A 23,064-nucleotide genomic window follows, 5' to 3' on the forward strand; every position below is an offset into this window, starting at 1 on the left:
TAATTGCATTTGTCTTTCTTGAGATAATGGGATCTTGGGATGGATAAACTTTGCTTTTTCTGGTGTTAAAAACTTTGCTGCTTGGTGCCAGACTTTGAAACACTGTACCTTTTATTTTAAGGTGTGTATGCAAACATACTGTACATTTCTTTCTACGAACTCCTCACTGCATAACCTCTCTGTTGCTCGCCATAACACACATTCACTCCCCACTCTCCAGGCCTATTGATATCTGATTGTCTATCTCGGAGATCTCAAATTAATTATCTTCGCCTATTTAGGAAACAAAGTCATATTAACTTGTTTATCAATGAGAAACGGAGGAAATAAAAATGTCATGCATGCATGACGCCGCTTACGGCTCTCGTAACACACTCAGATATAGGTGCACAAATATAATCCATAGTTGAGCTACTGTTACTTACTACTGTCATGTTCTAACTACAACAACTTAAAAAAAACACAAATTCCAAAATTCACCGGTAAAAAAATCTTATGTTACGAAAACTGCTGCTGCCAGGTTTAATTGGAAAATTCCAGTGTAAACATTTATCTAATTCTATCTCTATCTAACAATACTTAACCAAGCATTAAACAAGCATTTTGATAAACCCTACAAGCAGACTAAAAGGTGTGTTCATTACCTGATTCTCCGTCTCCTCGGATCCGAAAAGGAAGTTTATGGTGGCACATGGAGGTGTATGAGCCCTTGTTGGCATGTTGGGGTTGCATATGCACTTTGCAGGGGCCACACGTACATAAGTTTAAGTCAACTAAGAAATGTATGTGGTCTGAATGATTCGATTGAACTGATTAGTTGGGCACAGAAAAACTTTGAATTTCAAGTACACCACACATTTTAGTTGAAACTGACTGAAAGAAATGAGCTGAGGTAACTAAAACCTACATACTCATATCCTTTTTTACAGTGTGTAGCTATGTGTTGATGCCATATGGGATACAGCATGTGGTTGGAACAACTGCAGTGGGTTTATGCTTAAATGTAGGTGGATAAAAATCACAACTCTTCCCTATAGTAAAAAAACACCTTTCAACAACATGGCAAGTCATATATTAATATCAATATATAATTTGGTATATATTAGACATAAAAAGGCAATTTTCCAATATACCATATTTTATTTCTCCGCTATCTTGCTTTTATCAGGGTGTTATCTAGGTTTGTTTCCACTTTCTAAATATAACTTTACAATATAAATCTACTCTAAATCACATTTCTTTACTTTACACTACTGCATAGCCCTGACTCATTTCTAACTTGATGTACAGTGACCTTGACGCATCCTTCCTGTAACTGAAATTCATATTACTCTTAACCTTGTTTTGATCGACTTAAACTCACACTGATCTGCACACACTGTGTGTATTCTCAGTGGAAGCTATAAAATTGTAAACCAAGGCATTGGAAGGAATATAAGGAACTAAAGATGCAACTGATATTGATATTCTCGTTTAACTCCAGATGTAGAAAAAAAAAGCATACAAGAAACTTACTTTATAATGGCATCTCTCGTTCACAGTGGTGATTTGGTAAGAAATGAGCAGTTTACAGTTACAGTTTCTAAATCTTTACTTTGTTTGTAAGCAAGATGTAACTTCACCTGTACATTGTTTTTACTGCTTTCATCATAAGTGTACAGATTTGAACCGCTTTCAGTGAAACAAGAAGTCTGTGGATGGAGCTTTGTCAGAGGAGCATCTCATTCCAGACAACAGACGAGAAAACGTTCTGTGGCTTTTCAGGTTTTAAATGAATTTGATTACACTTGCTTGCTTATAAAACAACCCTCCAGTGTGTAACAGTTAGGTGGATCTATTGGCTGGAATATAATATGCATAGGTGTGTTTTTATTAGTGTATAATCAACTGAATATAAGAATCGTTATGTTTTAGTTACCTTAGAACAAGCCTTTTATATTCACATACGCCTTGGGACGCCTTCCTGGGAGTTTTACAGTAGCCCAGAAAGGACAGGCCAAACACTGGCACAAGATAGGGCTGTTAAAGTTTTTGTGACTTTCGAGGCCACCGTAGTTTTTCCTTCATGCTTGAAAGGGGAGGGTGAAGCGAGGGNACTAAATGCCACTAAACCTTACACACTGAACCTTTAAAACCCATTACATATATGAAAAACGCCTGAGCTATAAACTACTGCACTTTTCCTGTTGATTTGCTTAAGATATGGGGCTTTTCCCCCTTCAGTCACAATATGAGATATACATAGACATGACAGTTAACAAGCAGTGCCTCACTACCTTTCCTTGTCTGCTATAGTTCACATTTAAGCAATTGAAGGTGTGACTGAAGGTCACACTTTAACCGAAAGGGTGTATGCACAGGTCGGGTCTTGCAGCCAGAAGCAAGAGAGCTGCAGATGAGGAGCAGAGCTCACACCATACATAATGGATGAGAGAGATTTACTCTCCCGAGAAGATGCACAGCCCGCCTCTGGGCTGGGCATGTGTATGCACGTCACATGCCAGAGACAAAGCGAGCTGAGCTGAGCCGATTGAGTGAGGAGGAGAAGAAATAGAAAAGTGCATGAAGGAAACAACTCTGCTGCCAAATGGTTTGATTTCTAAAAGACTTTGATCCCTGCTGTGGCACACAGGCAGCAGAGAGATGTTGGCTGTCTAATGTGGGCAGCCGCTGACCCAGCTCTGCTGTTGTGGTGGCGGTTTGTTCTGATTGGATCAACCTCCACGGCTGTAACTCGCACAGATCAAAGCACAGGCAAAAGAGACACAAATGAGCTGAAGTTTCAGGTTGATGTTCATTGCCAGGAAAATAATTCAGACTGATGCTGATGCTACAGTGTGTGTTTGTGTCTTCAGATATCGACGAGTGTGCAGAGGGCCTGATTGAGTGCCACAACCACTCCCGCTGTGTCAACCTGCCCGGCTGGTACCACTGTGAATGCAGAAGTGGTTTCCATGACAATGGCTCCTACCTGCTCGATGGGAGCTCCTGCATTGGTGAGCATACATTGAATTAAAAAACATCCCTATCACTGCTTGAAATACCAACTCCTCAACCTCTGCGTGCCCACCGCCTACATTCTATAGACTTTTCTTTCCTCTCCCTTTTTTTGCATTCAATTACTCATAAATACTGAGTACTGTCGCTGCCTGGCTTCCTCTTCATGTCCCTTCTATCTCTGGTCCTCCTACATGATCGCTTGATTGCCATTCTTTGTCTCATTTATCCTCTTTGAAAATCTAGCAAGTAGACATAAGGATTGTGTTACATATGGGAGCATGTGCGTTTGCTCTAACGTGTCATCCTGCGAGCTTACAAGGAGGCTAATCAGAGGTTTTCTCACCTTGACAGCTCGAGATCTAACCATGCAGTGTGAAACCCACACGCACAACCCATAATGAGACATTTATCAGCAACACACATCAGCTTGGTGCTGCTATTAGTTGGTGTTGGTGCCCTCTCCCATGTGCTAGCCCACGAATCCAGAGAAAGGAGAGTTAGAGAAGGAAACTGAGAAACACCAGGATTGTCTGCTTCCTGTCTGAACATACAGTGCTGATGATGCATAGAGCAGGAAAGTACAGTGAAAGTCCTGACATTGCAAGCAACGTGCTTAATAATTTGCAATATTTCCACAATTTGTGCCTATTTTACGATGAAATGATTTTGAAGATTTAGAATGCAGTAGCTTACAGGCGAGTACCAATTATAGAGCAATAAATGAAAACAAGGAGAAAGAAATCAATACAATTTAGTTTACTTCAGCATAGATGCTGCTACTCTCACTCCCACACCCTGATATTGGTTCTGCTAATCTGTCAGATAAAAGTTTTAGGAGGCTGTGTAGGCTTATTTGATCTGATTTGAGCAATGTTAATCTTGCATACGCTCCAGTTCTTGTCCTAACTGTTTTACTGCTGATTATCATATAATCAGATTCTATTAATGTCCTGTGAAAAGAGAAGTCTTTGATGTGCTTTGATGATTGTTTCACAACAAATGCTCAAATTCTGAATAAGAGAGGTGCACATGTTGCAAAATATTTGGCAGTTTTGTGACTTATTTGTTAATTTGGTGATAATGAAAGCGAGTGAAACATCTTTTTGTAGTACCATTATGGTTGTAAAACTCTTAACAGCTCTCCATTAACCACTGATTTGGTGATTTGCAGGTCAAAACGAGTCCACACAAAAACTGGGTAAAAAAGTTTAACTCTTACATGTACATGTTACAGATAAATGTTGTTTCAACAGCATTTAAATGGTTGTACTATGGTTATACTTCAAAGTTGAGTTATTACCTATAGTCATTTAAATACTGTTAAAATAACAATTACACATAACCAAGAGTCTATAACTACGCTAAATGCTAACTTCACAATGACAACTCTGACATGCTGATGTTTAGAAGGTCACCATCTTAGTTTAGCCTGCTAACATTTGCTAATAGCAATAAACACAAGTACAGCTGCTTACTGATTACTGGCACTGACATTACCTGAACATCAGGATTTTCAGTGGTTCAGCATATTACGGATGACATTCTGCATGTCTGAGAGCAGGAGCTCATAATATCTAAATATCACTCAACAAATCTCTGGCATAGCTTTTATTTTTGCAGCGGTGAAAAGTCTGAATGGATGCGGCAAACAGGAACGCTTGGCTCAGTGAAAGGCTTTTGCTTTCACTTAACCTTTAAATCAAAATGCAACATCAGCAGTCCAGTTTGATTAATTTACTTTGAGGGGAGAGGTATCAATTCAACACATTCCTCCAGGTAGTAGATTCACTCAATTATTAGGAAAAGTGATAGACATAGCAGCTTCGTGTCACATTACCACACAGACTGAACACCATTTGGAATGTCTTTAAAGGCAGAATCAGCATCTCACGTCTCGTCACAGATCTCGTCACTTGTGATTTTCAAACTAAGATACACTCTCTTCGTCCAATTAGTGATGTAAATCTTTTAATTCTGAGTCACCTATAGGCCATTACAACCACTAATGCAAAATATAATTAATGTTTTTTTCTATTAATAAACCTCTTCCATGTGTGACTTAGTGGAAGTTAATAGTTCAAGAGTCAAATTGTTTGCACAAAACTACATACAAAAATGCATTGTTCAGGCATAGGAGGTGTCAGTTTGTAAATCTACTACTTGTTACAATATTAATCAAAGAAACATTTTAAATGATGAACATTGCATTCAGTTATCTTGTTTTTATAGACAGCTGACCAAACAGGTGTGGTGCTACATCACTGCAGTGTGATACTCTAAAGTGGTTTGGTTTTTAAGTCAGTCCCTCAGAGTCAGTGCTTTTTTCACAAGCTAGTTTTGTGCTGACGTTCAACAATCATAAACACTCATACATCAACAGGAGCCAAAAATTAAATACAAAATACAAAGTTATTCATTTATATTAACACCAGTAGTTTTAACTTCTAAATGTTAAACTAGACGTATAAGTTTTCTCTCTCATGGGCTTAGCATTCGGGGAAACAAGGCAGCTTGAGAGGAAGTGGGTACAGCACAAATGAACTCAGAATGTATTAAGCATCACAGATATAGCACAACAGTTTAAGTGGATATTTCCATTAATGGTAATATTAAAGGGATATGATAATGGCTGTGCAGCTATACTCAGGTGGATTTACAGCAGTTACAATGGATTCCAATGGTCTCCAGACTCACTGTGAAATAAAGTATCAAAACTTCTGTAGAAAATCATTCCTGCAGCATAATCCATTTCTCTGCTGTTGATCCTATATTCAGTGTGTTCTTAACACTGGTAGTTTCTCTACAACAGAGATAAACACACCACTTCTGTGACCGATTAAAACTCCACCAGAAGTAGAGTATTGAGCAAATTATTGGGGAAGCCTCGGAACATACTTAATATACAAACCCATGGCAGAGTGGTGAACTAAAGGGCCAATGCATATGATTTAGTCGCATCTAGTTGCAGATTGCAACCATTTGAATACAACTCAACCTTCCCAGCGTGTAGGAGAAACTACGATTAAAGCCCATATGTGTAGGATTTATAAATATCTGACTTTGGTAACAAGGCAATAGTCAAGTTTCTAAATTGAGCAGACATTTACATTTCCAGAAAATGTCCCAAAACATGTGAATATGCGTATCCACTACTGTTACACAAATATTTGGAGTTGGTTTATTGAGATAAACAGTTGGTGGCGCTGGCTCTAGTTAGGGGTCATTAAAGTATTGCAGAAGAGGAGGGCACAACTGGATGATGTAATTAAAACAGCACAAGTCAAACCCTAAACGAAGGAAAATGGTGAAAGCGTGATTTAAATATGGCGTGTATGTTTGTTTCAAGTATTAATTTGAGGACAGTTAACAGTCGTCTCATCGGTCCATGCAGATCTGATGTTTTCGTCTGCTGCAGTTTTTTTTTAGCTCTTCAGGGATGAGTGATGTTTAAGTCACATGCTTCATGTATGTCATGATTTATTTGTTAAATCTATTTCCATTCCACTGTGTAGCATTTTGCTATTACACAAACATTTTTTAACCTCAGTCATGCATATTTTGACACCACGTTTACATGAATGGGTTGAAAGTAGCAAATTTCACTTGGTTGTATAATTTTGCTAAAGATAAAAACTTATGCCATCAGAATGATTTAAAAGATGGTACAATCACATTAAAATAATCATTAAAACACATAACTCATATCTGCAGCAAATGAGTCAGAGGAGTTACTCACATCAGTCACAAGTCTAATCGGACATTAACTTACTTGTTTGTTGATGCTTTCAGCAAACATATTCATGACTTGAAATAAGATTAATACAATGTGATTAGTGGGAGCAGTCGCTGAGAGAGAGACTATTATTGGCTTTGCTTTTCTAGACTTTACAGCATAAATACAAGTCAATGTCTATGTGTGTGTTGTGTGCATGTAGCTGTGACAGTATATCTGCCACCTTTTTCCCCCCACTATGCAAGTATTAGGCTGGAAGCCAGCAGGGGAAATAAGTACGAATGACAATTTAACAGGATTTTTCCCCCCTTCACAATATCCCTCCAACAGCCTCTCATGAGTCAACCAAACAGAAAGTAGGATTTCGTAATAAGAGAGCCAGCTCAAAGTAGAGAGCAGCAGCACCAGGCAGTTAACCACATCAACAGCTGCATGTTGGCCAACAGTACGTGACAACCATGCAGGAAACAGCAGATAGCACTAGGGATGATAATTAATGAGAAAGAAGAGGATAATGTTTTGAGAAAGTCTTTTTGTCTGCGTACATTCATATCAGTAATTGTGTGCATAATTGCATCTGGCAAGTTAGTCGGTTTTAGGTCTTTCGGCTTTTCAGTTAGAGGCATATTTAAAAATAAATAAGTAAATCCACAGATTTCAGTATCAGATGCAAATCTACAGTAAAAAAGCATCACTTTTACACATTATTTCTTTAAAAACAAACGGCTTCCTAAGGATATGAAAATTGGCTGATGATGGCAATCTAACAAAATCAAGTGTTAGTATCCTGTGTTTTGTTACAGCAGCAAATTGGAGAATTATTCAGTGTGTTTTTCAAATGAACAGAGTGCTTTGTTGTCGTGTTGGTGCTAATTCATGTTTGGCACATGGAGCAACTAGCTGTGCTATTCTCAAGGAGTCCTGCTGAGTGACACATGAATCTAAAATAGTCTTTTATCTGTGAAGTGCATTCTCCCGTTTGGGTTAGGGGCTATTTCTAAAGTGTGTGTTTAAACAAACACTTCACACATGTCCATACAGTCTATTTTTTTCCCCACATGTGAAAAAATACATACAAATAAGCACTGTAGTTAATGGATATGGGGTAAAATTAGTTTAAGAACTAGAAACTCAGTATTGTGCTGCAATCGCTATAATATAGTTACAGTGGTTAGTGCCATAGTAAGTCAATATACACTATATTTAATCTCAATTTGTTGACCGTTGTGATCTTTCCACTGTGGCTCTTCCAGACAGTATTTTTGGTTACATTCAACTGCCTGCGACTTGCTGGCTACTTGCTATAGTAGAAACTAAACTAGACAGTTTTTGGTAACCTAACAAAAACTAGAATTTCACAAGACACATAAAACATGCTGTACGCAAAACTAATTAGTGTTTTTATTGTGCATACCCTGTGTTGCGTTGAATTGTGGTTTGTTGTTACCCTGTGTTACAACGCATTGTAGCAAAATGTCCCTTATTAGTTATGTTAGATAATTTCTATAATAATTCTTTTCTAATTCTATGAAGTTTCAGATGATGTTTTGTAATATTAAAGTGTTACAAGTTTGTGTCAAATTGTTATAATCATTGGCAGATAAAGATTGACGACATGACAGGTGTCCAAACTTAAAGCCAAAAATCTCGACCGCCCCTGGTGGCTCGCTGCAGTAGGTCATAAAACCCCACCCCCTTAATGTTAGCAGGTGGCAAACTAACTAAACTAAGATATCAAAGTACATGTCAAATACATTTTTCCCCTGAAGATGGGTTCTACGATTGTGTTCTTTTTCTGATGTTTGGTTTTAATGGAGACATGTCGCCAATCTTTATATACAGTCTATGGCCAAAATACACTGTGCTGCTTTAGGTTTTAACATTAACATTAACATTTCATTATGTTGAACTGCATATGCTGCGGGGACCAGAGCAGCTGCAAGCAGCAGTCCTTTCGCTTTATTGGTTTAACTGAGAGCTGCATGGGCTGCATCTCAAAACACATTTATTATGTCTAATGCTTTAGGGAGAGACAGGTGGCTTTAATAAACAGATGAAGATGAGGATAATACACCATAAACTACTACTGTCTCCCTTCACAACAGTGCATGTGCATCATTTTCTCTCTCTCTGTGATGTACATGACCTTTCCATATGGACTGCCTGGGGACGTACCAAAGAAATATAATTTAAATACTCAAATACTGAGCTTTTTGATGCTTTCTAATTGCCAACATCTGTCAGAGGGATTTATTTGTTTCATATTGCCATATGTTGATGCCTTTGTGTAGGTTTGTTGTCATGTTCATTCACTGCAGGATTAGTTCTTTCATTTGTAACAGCACATGTAGGTGTGAGTGTAAGTTTCTCATATGGTTGGCTGTGCTCAGCTGGTTTCTCCAAAGGGCTTTTGTGTTCGGTTGTAAGACTGTCTTTCAGAGCCTACATGTAGGAGTATGCTTCATCTGCGAGCAGCAGCTTGTGGCTGAATGTGGTGAATGTAGCATGAAGAGCATTAATCCTTCACCGGCGGAGGTACAGTATGTCTGACTGGCTGATGGGGATTTCATTTAGTGTATGCAAATATTCTGTCGCAGGCACAATAAATCCTCGGCTACACTGTTTCCTGCTCTCTCAGTATCCAGTAAACTGGATACTGCAACCAATTAGAGTTTGTATTAAGCAGTGACACAGTGTATTGTTGTGGCTGTGTGGCCAAAGTTACCAGCCAACCCTCACGTACCACTCAGAGTAGGTCTTCCTGCCAGATACCATCATCATTCTCCACTGGAGAAAACAAAAATGTATTTTGCATGTTGTTAACAGTGTAAGCAACTTACACCAGAGGATCTTAACATTTCTATGTAACCATCTCGCTTTATAAGTCATGTATTTTCATCATTTCAGTCATTTTTTGGGATTGTTTTTTGTTCGCAAATTCAACAACCATGCATTTATCTGAGAAGTGGCAAACTACAGCAATTATAACGAGAAAATCACCAAGCAATTTTTCCAACTTCTGTATTCTCTACAGTCTACAAACGTTTGCCTTTCCTTCCTGTCCGTGTTGCTGTTACTACAGACATGTCTGAACTAACTACATCCCCTCTGTTCCTATTTCCCTTGTTGAGCCAATTTTCAACTTACACAAATGTGATGTGCACATCCAGTAAGAATGGACTTTACAGTGAAGTACGAGACATCTTGTGTCCAGCAGGAAAAATGTAGAAATGAACTAAATTTGAATATTGATAGATCCTGGCATTTGTAAAGAGCTAGAAAAAGTAGATGCCTTTTAAAGGATTTTAAGAAGTGCAACAAGAACGTATGTAAATCAAGCTTTTTTTAAGCTTCACGTGGTTTTCCTTCTTCTCCTTTTCACTCAACTATGTGCAGAAAGTAAGAGTTGGACAGGCAAAAAACACATGAATTCCATTTTTAAACATGTAGTTTCCGTTTTTCTCTGCTTTCCTTCGCTAGTAGTGTGCTGTCAGTGATCGTTGTCTGTAGGCAGCAGGTGCTGGCAGGGGAGAGCAGAGCTACTGTCAAACGGACTTTAGTCTTTTTCTCTCTGAACAGCTCACATTTATGATGATAAAGAGAGTTAAATGTCATAGCTTGATAAAAGGTAGGGATAGACTTTTGGCACCTTTTTTCCTGTTCCACGCTGATAAAGAAAAGTAGATGAAAATGCTGCCTGTCGTCTCTGTTCATGTTGGTCTTTTTTGGTATGTAGAGTGGAAAAGTGAGAAAGAAGCTGACTGAGCAGATGTCTCATTACTTTGCTGATTCAACTGAATCCAATAATAAGAATATATATATGTGACTGAAGCTTTGATGCCAGTATGTATGCAGGGTACTATTTGTACATGCAGGGAAAGAGTGTGTAAGGGGATGACAAAAACAACAAAATGTTGTGATTAATAGGCAAAATCTAAAATACACAGTACATCAACATATCTCATAATCATCATTATCTTATCTTATCTTATCTTATCTTATCTTATCTTATATGTTTAGTGTTTATTTTGCACTGCTTTGCTCTGCAACAGCATGTGTGTGATACTGTTCAGGGAGGTATTGCTATATCTAATTTGTGGGAACTCAAGAACCTCCATACTAAAACACAGCTGTAGACCTGCTGCTAACATCGTGGGTGCTCCTCCCTAACTGACCAGAACTACCTGTAGCTTCACTTTCTACGACTACAATATCTAAATGCTATTAATTTGGAGGAATGATTACAGTGACTTGAGGGCTGAAATGCTCATTTGTTAAAAATGTATTACCAATCTGATACCTGCGTATGCCTATGTGTGAAAATGTTGATTGAAATTAAATTTGCAAAGCTATATATTTCGATGTGCAGATCTTGGAGAGTATGCAGCTTGTATTGCAGTACATGTACATTGCCAGTGAACATAATACAGACATTAATTAACTAAAAACTAACTGTATTTGGCAAGCAAGTTTGAAATCAATTGATAATACTACTTTTTTCAAAACTTCAAAACATTATAACCTGCATACACTCATAGATAATTGTTCAAAAGCACATTCACACAACAAATGACATTCATTTACGGCTCACGGTTCACTCTTTCTCTTCCAGATATCGATGAGTGCAGTTTGCAGACACACACCTGCTGGAATGACAGTGTGTGTGTGAACCTCCCGGGAGGCTACGACTGTGTTTGTACGTCCGGTCCGGGCTGCAGCGGTGACTGCCCCCAGGAAGAGGGAATCAGACGCAATGGAGAAGACTGGAAACCCAGCTTTGACCGTTGTGCTATATGCTCCTGCAAGGTACAGAAGAGGAACACACACATACCGTTGTTCACACTGATGTCCACAAGCTGGTGGAAGATCTTAACTCTAGGTTTTCATTGTAGCTATTATCTTAAGCTTTCTCTGTCTTCTATGACTTCCTCTAACTTAGCTGTTTATTTAAGACAATGTTAACTTGTGACTTTCAGATAAATATGCTAATTAACCGGACACTTTATTCGGCTGAAAGCTGCCAGTTAAAAGGGGCACAGACTCAGGAGGGAGGGGGATAGAGAGTGCAGCTGATTAGTGCAAGCAGGTACAGAGATTAAACATTATCCTGTTGTAGCCCTTACAAAGTAATTAGCATCAACATAAAAAATGGTAGTAAAACCACATACTGTGCTGTTGAGCCACCCTAAATCACCACAGAGAGCCGTAACAGAACAAACAAACAAACACTTTTCTGATTGTTATTACCTCAGGAGAGCAAATTTAATCATACAGGTCATACAGGTCAGCTCAAGTAAAAACTCAAGTAAAAACACCTCAGTGCTCCCCTCTGTTTGTCTTTAGCCTGTGCTACATTCTGACAAATATTTTTGGCTGCAGGAAAGTGAGATATTGATCAGATTTATCTTCGCGAAGGTGAGGCTCAGTTAGTGAGATTAATATGAAACGGACACAGATTGTTATTCGGAATAAAATGACAGCCGAGAGCAGAGGTTCCAATAATCATCTTTCACATAATTACCCTGCTAAATACCACTATGAACTAAGGCGAACTCTATTACAGAAGTGTATCATGAGTTATGACATTTTAGTTCAACACACATTAGTAAACACATCCAAATTAGTTAAATTTCTCTGTCATAACATGTGTAAACTGTAACAGCAGACATCTGGTGATTAATATCATGTTGCCAACATGTTGGTTGAGTGACTTCAGTCATCCTGCAGGGCAAGATGATTCTTGCAGCGGAAGCCACTTTGCTCCTGTTCATGTGACAAATTTAGAGATAGATGACCAATGGAACGTAAACATCTTCATCAATTTCTGTCTTGGCTCCATCAAGCCTCTGTCATGGATCAAATGTCCAAAAGCAAAGCGACTTCAAGCAGTCTGTCTTTCAGCAGCCACATTTCCAATATAATATAGTTGTTTTGTAGAGTAAATGTTTGCAGCTTATTTATGATGTCTTAAAAGATCTTTTTTTACTGCATGCAGAGTGCTATTTTATCTTTATTTTGTGTCTCTATTTTGTGTATTAGCAGTAGTAGTATATGGTCATGCTTAACAGACTTTGTAGAAGTGACAGAAATGAGAAAAACTAGCTTCAAGCAAATAAATAATGAAATGCAGCCTTAAATATTTGTTTCATGTCAACTGCCAATAAATGTATGCATTAACATACATTTACAAGGGAATTTCTTGATTCAGAGATGTAATAGAAATAGCATAATTATAAGAGTGGAGAAAAGAGACACAAGTGTGACACGCTCTGGACAAGTTCTGCTCACATTGCTGGTTTACCAGCATTGATCTGGATCGCAGGGACCAAGGCTGAAAACCACAGCCTGGTGACTGCGTGGCAGCCAGAAAGTTACTGTCGGTGGTTATGGAGAGATACATTGAATGTCATCAGGGTCAGAAAGTACATTTTACGTGGTAAATGCAGCATATGAGATCAGAAGTGGAAACTGGAAAATATATATTTTTTTCAAAGATATTTTTTGGGTGTTATTTTTGATAGGACAGGTGAAGCTAGACATGAAAGGGGGGAATAGATAGGGGGAATGACAAGCAAAGGGCTGCAGGATCTTCTATTTTCAGCTTTCACTGATGTTTATTTTAAGGGAAATGAAAGGAGAAATTTAGTTAAACTAGAGAATTAGAGTCAACAAGCATCAAAATGCCCTTAAATCAATTTACCTTCAAAAAATATCCTGGAGAGGAATACCTAATCCTAGGACTGTGCTTAAAACGTGCCATACATATTTATTGAAGAGAATGTCATCTGCAGTCATCAAATTCATCATAAAGTCGCTGTCATCAAAGCTGAAATAAAAAAGCAGTATAATGATATTGTTTTTGTTAGCACAATAGCGCAGCATTAGCATGCATGCCTGGTCTTATTCCTGGCATTAAAATGAACAGTCTGCATTCATGCATCCTGCCAGCGTGGTACAATTGGCAATAATTTCCCAGCAAGTCCAGGGCCGTAACCATAAAAACCAACGGCATTGGTGTTGGTGCCCTGGGACTCAGCGGTTACTGTAGCAGGACAATAAGCATCGATAAAACATTGGCTCTGTATTGCCCTTTTAATGGTATGCGGAATGATTTTATGGCTCCCATACATTTTCTAATACCCATTTTATGTAACATTTTTACATCTCCATTACACTGTCGTCCCAGGGCCAGACAGTGCTGGCTGTGGTGAGTAAAATGGACCATAAAGTTTTCTCCGGGTAGAGACGGAGAGCCAGGGACATGGTGGTCGAGGAGGTTCCCAGATCTGGCAGATTCCTCTGCATTTGACTTTGCATTCCAGCCCAGACACCAAACTTCTAACACGATCTTGCTTAATTCGCTGCTGTAATAAATTTCTGTTAGAAAATGGAGATTTAAGAGTTGCTAAAATACATTAGGTGTATGCCGGCCCTGAATAATCTGCCTGAATGATCCAGTGTGCAACATTGTTAACTAGCTCTTCCCGAAGGCATCCAAGACAGGTCCCAGATAAGCACCTTGATCATATCCAAAAGATTGTTCTGATAGGGGTCTCTGAATCCTTTTTTTTTAATGCTGAGATTCAATATCTCTGCAATTGCACCACTTTCACAAGAGAAAATGTCAGGCATTCAGTGTTCTCTCAAAGTTTTGGGGTCTTTTCGGTGATTAAAAAGTTCGGTAACGACATTCAGGGCATCCAGGAATCCTTAAACTCTTCACTGTACCTGTTGAATGCAGGTTAACCTACCTATTTAATGATAAAGAAACTGCAGTACTTTACAGATATGAAGCGACACGTGAAGTTAAAGTATTCGTCGACACAATTTTTATGAAGTCATCAACATATGTTAGTCTGTTTGCCCCCTGACTGCTGTGACCTCTGTTGTGCAGGACGGGCAGACATACTGCAGGAGGAGACCCTGTGACTGCGGAGACCCAGATGAGGATCTGTTCTGCTGTCCTGGCTGTGACAACCGGCCCAGCAGCCAGTGTCTCGACCAGAGTGGACGCACACTGTACCGCAGTGGAGCATCCTGGCTGTACGGCTGCCAGCAGTGCCGCTGCATGGTCCGTACACAGAAACACACACACATATACAAATTCACACAGGAGTTACATGTGTTTTGTCTACAGAAATTAAAGCTGACCTTCATATTAAATCTTAAAAAAGTGTGATGAAAGTGGTTTGTTAGAAGAAACAGATGACATCGAAAACATCAACATGAAGCTTGAATCTGGGGTTTGTTAAATACCTGGCCCGGATCTCTTGCTCAGCTCTGTGTTTAAGTGTGTGTGGAGGGCTCATAATTACCACCTCTCTAGTTAAAGAGCATGTGAGTTGTAACTGCAGTCACGAGATCAGCTGATTCACACAGAAAAAAAACGCACACACAGTAACATTTGTGGCACCTTTCTTCTTTGTTATCTTTCTCTGTGTCTTTGCAGGAGGGGGAGGTGGACTGCTGGCCTCTGGTTTGCCCCGTGTTGATGTGCGAGTACACAGCGGTGGCAGAGGGCGAGTGTTGCCCGCGCTGCGTCACAGACCCCTGCCTGGCCGACAACCTGTCGTATGACATCCGACAGACGTGCCAGGACCCCGCAGGCGTCGTCCGCCTCAGCGGAGACACATGGCATATGCCCAACTCACCCTGTACCACCTGCAAGTGTAAGGTAGGCTAAAGCAACAACAGCCACGATGAAGGTTTGCTTTACTGTGCTTAACTGAAAATTCACTTTGTGAGTGCTTTTTACATCATCTATTTGTCTAGCCCTGCAATTGTCCATGCAGTCCCATGCAGTCACATAAGCTTGAAATTGTGTTCACATCAGTTTTTAAATTCCTCCGTACCTTTACAATGGCAGTGTGTAATGGTAAGCATTCTGGGCTATTAATACTGAAGGAAATTTTTGGTATAGTGAGTTTATCTAATGTGTGCTGGAGGATATGCAACTGTCTTTCTTCCAAGGTGAATAAATACTTGACTATCACAGATAATGTAAGGCACATTTAATCTTAAGAGCACAAAATATGCAGATCACTGTGTCCGGAACATGTCACCACAACTCAGATCATTTCCACACATTTAGTAAAAACAATCTTTTGTTTCTCAGTTTTGCATATTTTTAGCAATCAGAATTTAAATTAGCCAAAAGAAGCACATCAAACATGTGATTCAACATCAACATTTCAGGTTATTTTGTATCGTGATTACATAAACTGAATCAGTGGACTTAGATATAGAATACATACAAGTCATAGCCAGCCACAGCAGCTGGTGCACTCACTCACACTATGGTTACAGCAAGTGGTTATAGCTACTGTCAGAGCTCAGAACTACTGTATTTGTACGAGGCAATATTCCGACCAAATCAGATGTTTTAGCAGCCTGCGGAGATTAGCCACAGGCTGGTACGGCGGTGTGTGGGTGTGTTTATTTGTGCTTGAAGTAACCGGTGTGAAACCATCAGAAAATAACATTTTATTTCTCTGATTTCTTCCCCAAAACAAACGCCACGGAGATTTTTGGGTATTGTTATTTTCCGGAGCAAAGACTGGAGCCCAGACACAAGACATAGAAAACTGGTTACAATAAATAAATCAAGTGAGGAGGACAACATAGTTTGGTCCATGTACTGCACCTGGATAGCACCGTTTTCAGTAATATTTTAGGCTGCTGTGGACCAGTTTGACCGGTCTGCATTTGGCCACCGCAAAGTAATGTCAAGTTGCTGATTCTGTTTCAACCTGTTCCAGCCTGAGTTGGTCTGAATCGGTTCACAGAGCAGTCACTTAGCAGCTGTGCGATTGGTTAGTCACCTTCAGTATGAGCTCCTGAGCATTACTTTTGGTAAAGACATAGTTTCTAATATTCTGTTCCCCTCCAACGTGCTGGAGTGGCAGCATAAATCTCAGAGATGGATATCTTAAAACCATAGCAGACAATCCTGAAACTGAAATGTAACAGGGCCAAAAATATAGTATGTTCTTTTGTAGTTTGTGTGAACTGACCCTTATTGTAGTTGTCATGTTAACACTGAGAGTTTCCTGTGTTTTAAGTCTTAAGCCAGCCAGGCTCTGAATTGTGTTATTAAATGCAACATATACAGCATATTATAATACACTCCAGTATATTTAATGCTATCTTTCCTCTTTCCTGTTTTTTAATGCTGTGCGTCTCAGAATGGGAATGTTTGCTGCTCAGTGGATCTCGACTGCCTTCAGAACAACTAAAGCTCTCCTCCTTTCACTGCGGGACTGCCACGCCCCCTCCTTCATCCGACGACCCTCCCCTTGGATTCATAAAACAGACTCACGCACACACTTGTGCATGCCAGGGTGTGCAGAGAAAATACAAACACACACTGGATAGACTGGGATGTTGAGACTGTGCTTTTATGCCGTAACTTTGTTGACAGAGTGTGTGTGTGTGTGTGTGTGTGGGTGTGTGTGTGTGATGTTGTGTGTGTGTGGCTCAGGTGGAGACTGAGGCCATAGTCACCACAGTCACTGTGTTGTGTATGTGTCTTTGTGTTGTTTCCATTTCAGTCCACGTGTTGAGGAAACCTGTTTAGCACCATGTCTTGAACCCCAAATCTGGGAGGAGCAGCAGGAAGCAGGTTATTAGGAAACTGATTCACAGCTGGACAGATGTTGCGGTGCTCCAGCTGTCTGTGTTGCCTAAATGTAGACTCACTATTGTTTGGTCACCTTGGAGGTCATCATAATACATTTATTATTGTGGTGACCAAAAGTAATGCACCCTAATTGTATATGATGTTCTGTGAAGCTACAGTATCAGGATGCAAGGTTGACAGGAGATAGTTTGATGTAGAAATAACACCTAGAAAAGTAAGAAAAAAAGACCTTCAAGTCTGATAATGAAGGTTCAGTTTCCAACTCAATACCAACATCTTTCATGAAAGTGACTTTTTCGTGTTATTTCAACAAATATTTTTTACTTTCTACTGTGACAAACACCTCACCTAAACCTTTGAGATGTCTTGCTTTATACAAAGTCAATTCATGATACGTTCTCACAAACAGATTTTTTATCAAACAGCTGTGAACTAAATCTTCCTCTGGCAGATTAAAAAAAATCAGTAAAGAAGGAAAGAAGGAAAAAATAAATCTTAATCCATTAACTTGGCTGTGCATTTACATGTTTCTGTGGGTGAACATTCAAACAAATCAAAGGTGCATAACTTTTCTTTACATTCTATGTAAATGTTTTAGGACACATCATCCAAATTCCTGCATCTACACCCAAAAGCTGTCTGCTTCTTCCACTTTAAGGACCGGATCCTGCAATGTCCATGTATCTAGAGAAGATAAATGCCCGAATTTGGTGGACACAGCAAATTATGTTATTGCAGCCCTCAGTATCCCACTATGCACCAGTCAGTTGTCTCACATATCGTTGTTATACAGTTGTCCATCATGATTTGAACTGAATTATTTCAGCATGAACTGTAAACTTCCTAAACTATTATTATACTTCTAGTTTTCACTAGTATTTCTGTTTTTTGTTTGAGGGCAACATCTTGGTGGTAAAAGTAAGTATTAAGAAGAATTAGAAGTAAGGGTGATGCATTTTAGCCTGTGGCCTTTATTAAGATAAAGGCCATTGGCTGAAATGCATTGGTTTCATAAGGAAGTTGTTCTCAATACGGGAAGTGTTGCTGAGGCTTTCATTTTTGACAAGCAGCGCCTGAACACACCATTAGTTTTGGTCTCTGTGAGGCTAAACAATGACATTTGGAAAGGAGGTGCAGTCTCCACATGTCAGAGTGCTTTGGATCAAGTGCTTGTCAGACCATCGAACAGCATTTGAAATTCCCTCCCCCACAGCCTTCCACCATTTAGGGGGGGGGGGTGCATCTGACAACTTTGGCAATATTCTGAAACAGATTATCTGACAAGCACGCCCACTTCAGACAGTGATTGGCCAGGTGTGTGGAGGTATGAGAGCATGAAGGGTTTGAACTTCTGTGTCTCGCCCTACGATGGCAGACTTGAATGAAGGGTGGCCATTTTGAAGAGGTATAAACACATTTTTAGACGTAGGTAGACGACACTTTGTGTGAAGAATTGTAGTTTATTTCAGGCATACCCCATTGTATTTACTCATTGTAAATGGCCCACCCTCATGAGTCACATTCTTTATAAGATCCAAATAAAATTTTTCCTCAGCCTCAGTGTTTCCTCTCTGATGAGGCTGACTGTCAGATAGTTACCTATGACAACAACAGCAATGAAAAGCATGTGATATCAATCTGCACAACAGGCTCTGGCACTGGCCGAAGCAGTTAACTTACTCAGCAGAGCTCATGGTGCATCAGACTATTCTTGTATCTCCCAGAGCTCCTCAGCTCCAAACCATACACTGAAAAAACATGAAAAAACTGAAAGAGAGAAAAGGTGGGGATAATTAAAGCCATGTCACGCTGGCCTGGATTCGAGTATGCCAGGAGGTCACCAAGTGTCAAATCTGTTTACAGACGGCCAGGCTTATTAAGGCAGGAGAGTCTGGTGCTTTCCTGCTACAGTTCACATAGTCACAGCTCTGACGCCACTCTGTTCTCCCGCCCTGCCCTCTCCTCCACAGCTCTCTGAATTATCCTCAAGCTTGTTTCGAGAGTGCTAACAATTCCCTCAAGTGTTGTCATTATCAACCTGTTTGTCCATCACTGTCTGCTGTTTTTCCCACAGCAAACCAGAATTTCTAACACTGTCTAAACATTCTGACTTTGAACTGCGTGTTATGGCCATGGATTGTGCTTCAACTATGAAATTACTACCTGATAACAGCAGAAGTCTAACATACCAGTTGCACCTTTTGCTCAGGTGAAAGTTATTCAGTAAACCTTTCTTATACAGCTCTTTATAAACCCACTTTACAGTCAAGGTAAAATTATTTCAGTTGAAAGATTTTCAAAGCTGGTACCAACAGTCAAGGTCTCTACACTGTTCTTCTGCACACCAGCATAGTTGCAGATATCAGGACAATTTTTTTTCCTTCGAGAGAATCAACTTGCTGCCTCAGAATGAAAAGCAGCTCCCACAGATTGAGATAATCCTTCACAATGAAAATGAAACCTTTGTTTGGCTTTTCTGTGTGAAATGAAGTAAATCAGCTGGAGCCCTAAAAGATACTGGTATTCCTCATCAAAATCAGGGGTGATACTGGAAAGTCTAGTGCACACTACTCGACTTTTACTGTGACTTTCCTAGAGCAGACAAATGTTTGAGATCTGAGACAAAAATCCTCGAGTAGGCGTGGCTCTGTGACTCATCTTTTACTTTGTCATGAGCCATCCTACTCACTACAACATATTTCTGTCATAGCCAGAAACAAGATGTGCTTGTAGAGCATTTTGAAGGCTGATACAAGAGAAGAACAGTATCCAATGAAAGCGCAATAGGCACCTGAAGCCAGGAAATGAGGAAGGCAGTGTACACGTGTAGTCACTTCTCACATGTTGTTTCCTCAATGTAACGGCCATTCCCTCCTGTTGAGAATCTCTCCAAATTAAATAATCCTGTCATCAGTACACTTCATTGGAGATCATTGTGTCATTTCTGCACCCCACACATTGATAGGCCAAGATCAATACAGCAAATGTAAGGCTTTGTTGTAGTCTGCACTAGCTATAAAGGAAAAACTTTGATGCATTTTTTTGGAATTGTAACCGGCGTAAGGGGTGACCTTGGTCTTTGTATTTGAAAATAAATGTCTCCACCATCTCGCTCCTACTGACCTTCCACTATTTAATGTCAGAGTAGTTCTTGTTTCTGGTCGTGTTTCTGCTCCCTCAAAGAAACAGCGGGAAAAGATATTTTTCTACGTGCACAGAGTGCGTTGTTTGGACTCCAAAACACGGTGGTCCTTTCACAAATTTTTGCAAGTGATGCTGTTTGTTCAACGTCTGGAGGGGACAGTGGCATGCAGTGAGGTGTGCCGCTGTTCTGACCTCTCGGTCACAATGTCCTTGTGTCGTCTTTGTTTGCCACCACATCTGTTTGTGTCTCACCTGAGCATTTCTCTGTGTACTATCCTCCATCGTCACTATGCCTCTTGTAAAACTCAAATTGTCAACTGTGCACACAAAAGAGAAAACAAGTGATGTAAATGGTATCTGTACCCATCCTGTTTAACACAGCAATCAAAAGCAGACATTTGTACAAAAGATCACTGAAAACAAGGTTTTCAGATTGCTCTGTTGATTGATTTGATATGAAATATAATGACTACTGTAAAACACTATTTGCAAGTCTGTGTGTAAATGTTTTTACATACTGACAATATGATAAAATTATACAGTTTTTTAATTATCATTGTGTTCATGAATGACATATTAATTTTAGTGGACTACTTTTCTTTTTGTGGGATAGGTTCTGTTTTGCTGTAAATACTGTGTAAAGTGAAGGGTACTGTAAAGAGAGTAAGACTATGTGAATAATTCTCATTACAGCTTCTTAGGATCTGAGCGTTGCAAGTCGAGTGACAGAGAAGCAACATTTCTATTGTTTCTACTATTTCTTTATTTTTCTATTCTTGCCTTAACCCTTTTAGTATCTGCCATAGTTTAATATTTGTCTTCTCGCTGTTTTAGGACATTATGGATTCGACTAGACTGTGTGTTTGTACAGATCTCTGATCAGTTAGTGACCCTCATTAAAAGCTGAGGGTCAACAGAAGTGCATTTTGGGAATCAGAATGAGCGTAGACCAGTGTCTGTTTTGGGCATCTTTGCAAACAAAGGACAGACTTTTCACTTCACACCTTTTTCTTTTTCCTTTAACATATATCTGTATGAACTGAACTGAAAAATCTCTTCATGAAAACCAGACAAAATAGAACTATGTACACATGTAAAAAAAAAAAAATCTAATGTTGAAAATGACAATGTTGTTCTTGATTCAGTTCCTACTTAGAAAAAGAAGCAAGCCATTGTGTTTCTCCTTTAATGTCTGACTTTTTTAAAAGAAGACGTTTTGGACCTTCTAGATCCGGATGTGCTTGTTCATGTTTTTGATAGAGGACCGCGGCGGAGGACTCCCCCAGGTCTGTTCATTGTTACTTCTCCAGATCAGAGTGGCAAACCTAATTGTACTCAAAGGGTTAAGTGTCATTTGACTTGAAGACTGTGTTGTGATAAGAGTTTGCTGTAAAAAAAAAAAAAAATTCTTCATTTAATAAATATTTTAGTTGTTTACTTTATTTGCTGAGAATATTTGGTTTATTATAAGTGTGATTATGACAAGCAGTTGAACTCGCAGGTTTGCAGGTACAGTAGGTGAGTAATACTTTCAGGGTAATGGCAAAAATAGATGACAGATACTGTATATGGCAAAATCATGAGACACCCAAACATCACAGCATCATGCCATCCACCGGCAGCTTAAACAAAAGCGATGTCTCCAAGCTTCAGAAATGAAAGCAGGATCAGGATATAGTCCTGCAGAAGTCTTTCATGTTCTACTTTTATCAATACTGCCGTTTTCCATTTCTCTCTGGAAAAGTATGAAAGGCTGCGTTGCAGTAAAGATAAGTATATCCTTTTGATGCTTTAATGGAGCGCTGCTGTGCTGCTAACTGAAACAGGTACAGCAATACTTTTGAAGCTATACTGCTGGAAAAAGTGAAAGCTGCACAGCATGGAACCTAAAGTTTTATGTTTTCTTGCAGCACCGCAATTAATAAAAACACACACACAGCACCCGAAATTATACAAAAATACACACGTTAACTGAAATGCAGGTAATCAAATTAAGAAGTCGGAAGTTACTCTTTACTTACTGAAACTTACTCTTCATCTGTTAGTAAAGGCATAAAGTCCTGCACTAGACTCAAGGGTCACTAGGTCAGTAGCTTATGATGGCTAAATCATTAATAAATAATTTAAAAATATGTTGCTGTTTAACTGACATTACTTAACTATAAATTTTGCACTTTGAAAGTCATGTGAACCCTAACACAGAACCCTTATGTCCAAACCAAATATTACTTTTTATCGGTACAACAGAATATCAATTATAGATGTACAACTTCCTTTCTCAGTATATTCCTATTATAACAATAATTCAGAAAAGCTCAAGCAGTTAAACGAAAATGGAGTGAAATCTGCAAGCTAGTTCAGGCAGTCAACTTCAGGGCCACCAGATCACTCGAGCTGAGGCGCTGCATATACACACATGACACTGGCGTTTAATTCATAAGTCACTAGACAAGCGCAGCCTTTCAATTGGCGGTCTAATTTCAAAAGGATGCGCACATTTCCCAGAGCATCTACCTCTAGCTGTGTCAATGCTGCTAGTTGCTTTGCA

General features: G+C 39.4%; 1 protein-coding gene across 1 annotated transcript in view; it reads left to right on the plus strand.

Moving 5' to 3' along the window:
• Positions 1-21,852, plus strand: part of LOC118321287 (protein kinase C-binding protein NELL1-like) — a 247,958-nt gene extending 226,106 nt beyond the window's left edge. Inside the window, exons 16-20 of the mRNA XM_035652555.1 lie at positions 2,856-2,996; positions 11,346-11,539; positions 14,628-14,804; positions 15,183-15,407; positions 16,918-21,852. Of these exons, the coding sequence (XP_035508448.1) occupies positions 2,856-2,996; positions 11,346-11,539; positions 14,628-14,804; positions 15,183-15,407; positions 16,918-16,968 (788 nt within the window). The 3' untranslated portion in view covers positions 16,969-21,852. The remainder of the gene's footprint in view (positions 1-2,855; positions 2,997-11,345; positions 11,540-14,627; positions 14,805-15,182; positions 15,408-16,917) is intronic.
• Positions 21,853-23,064: the final 1,212 nt, after the last annotated feature.

The sequence above is a fragment of the Morone saxatilis genome, unplaced genomic scaffold, assembly GCF_004916995.1.
Source record: "Morone saxatilis isolate NCDOM2014 unplaced genomic scaffold, NCSU_SB_2.0 Contig11, whole genome shotgun sequence".
NCBI classification, from domain to species: Eukaryota; Metazoa; Chordata; class Actinopteri; family Moronidae; genus Morone; species Morone saxatilis.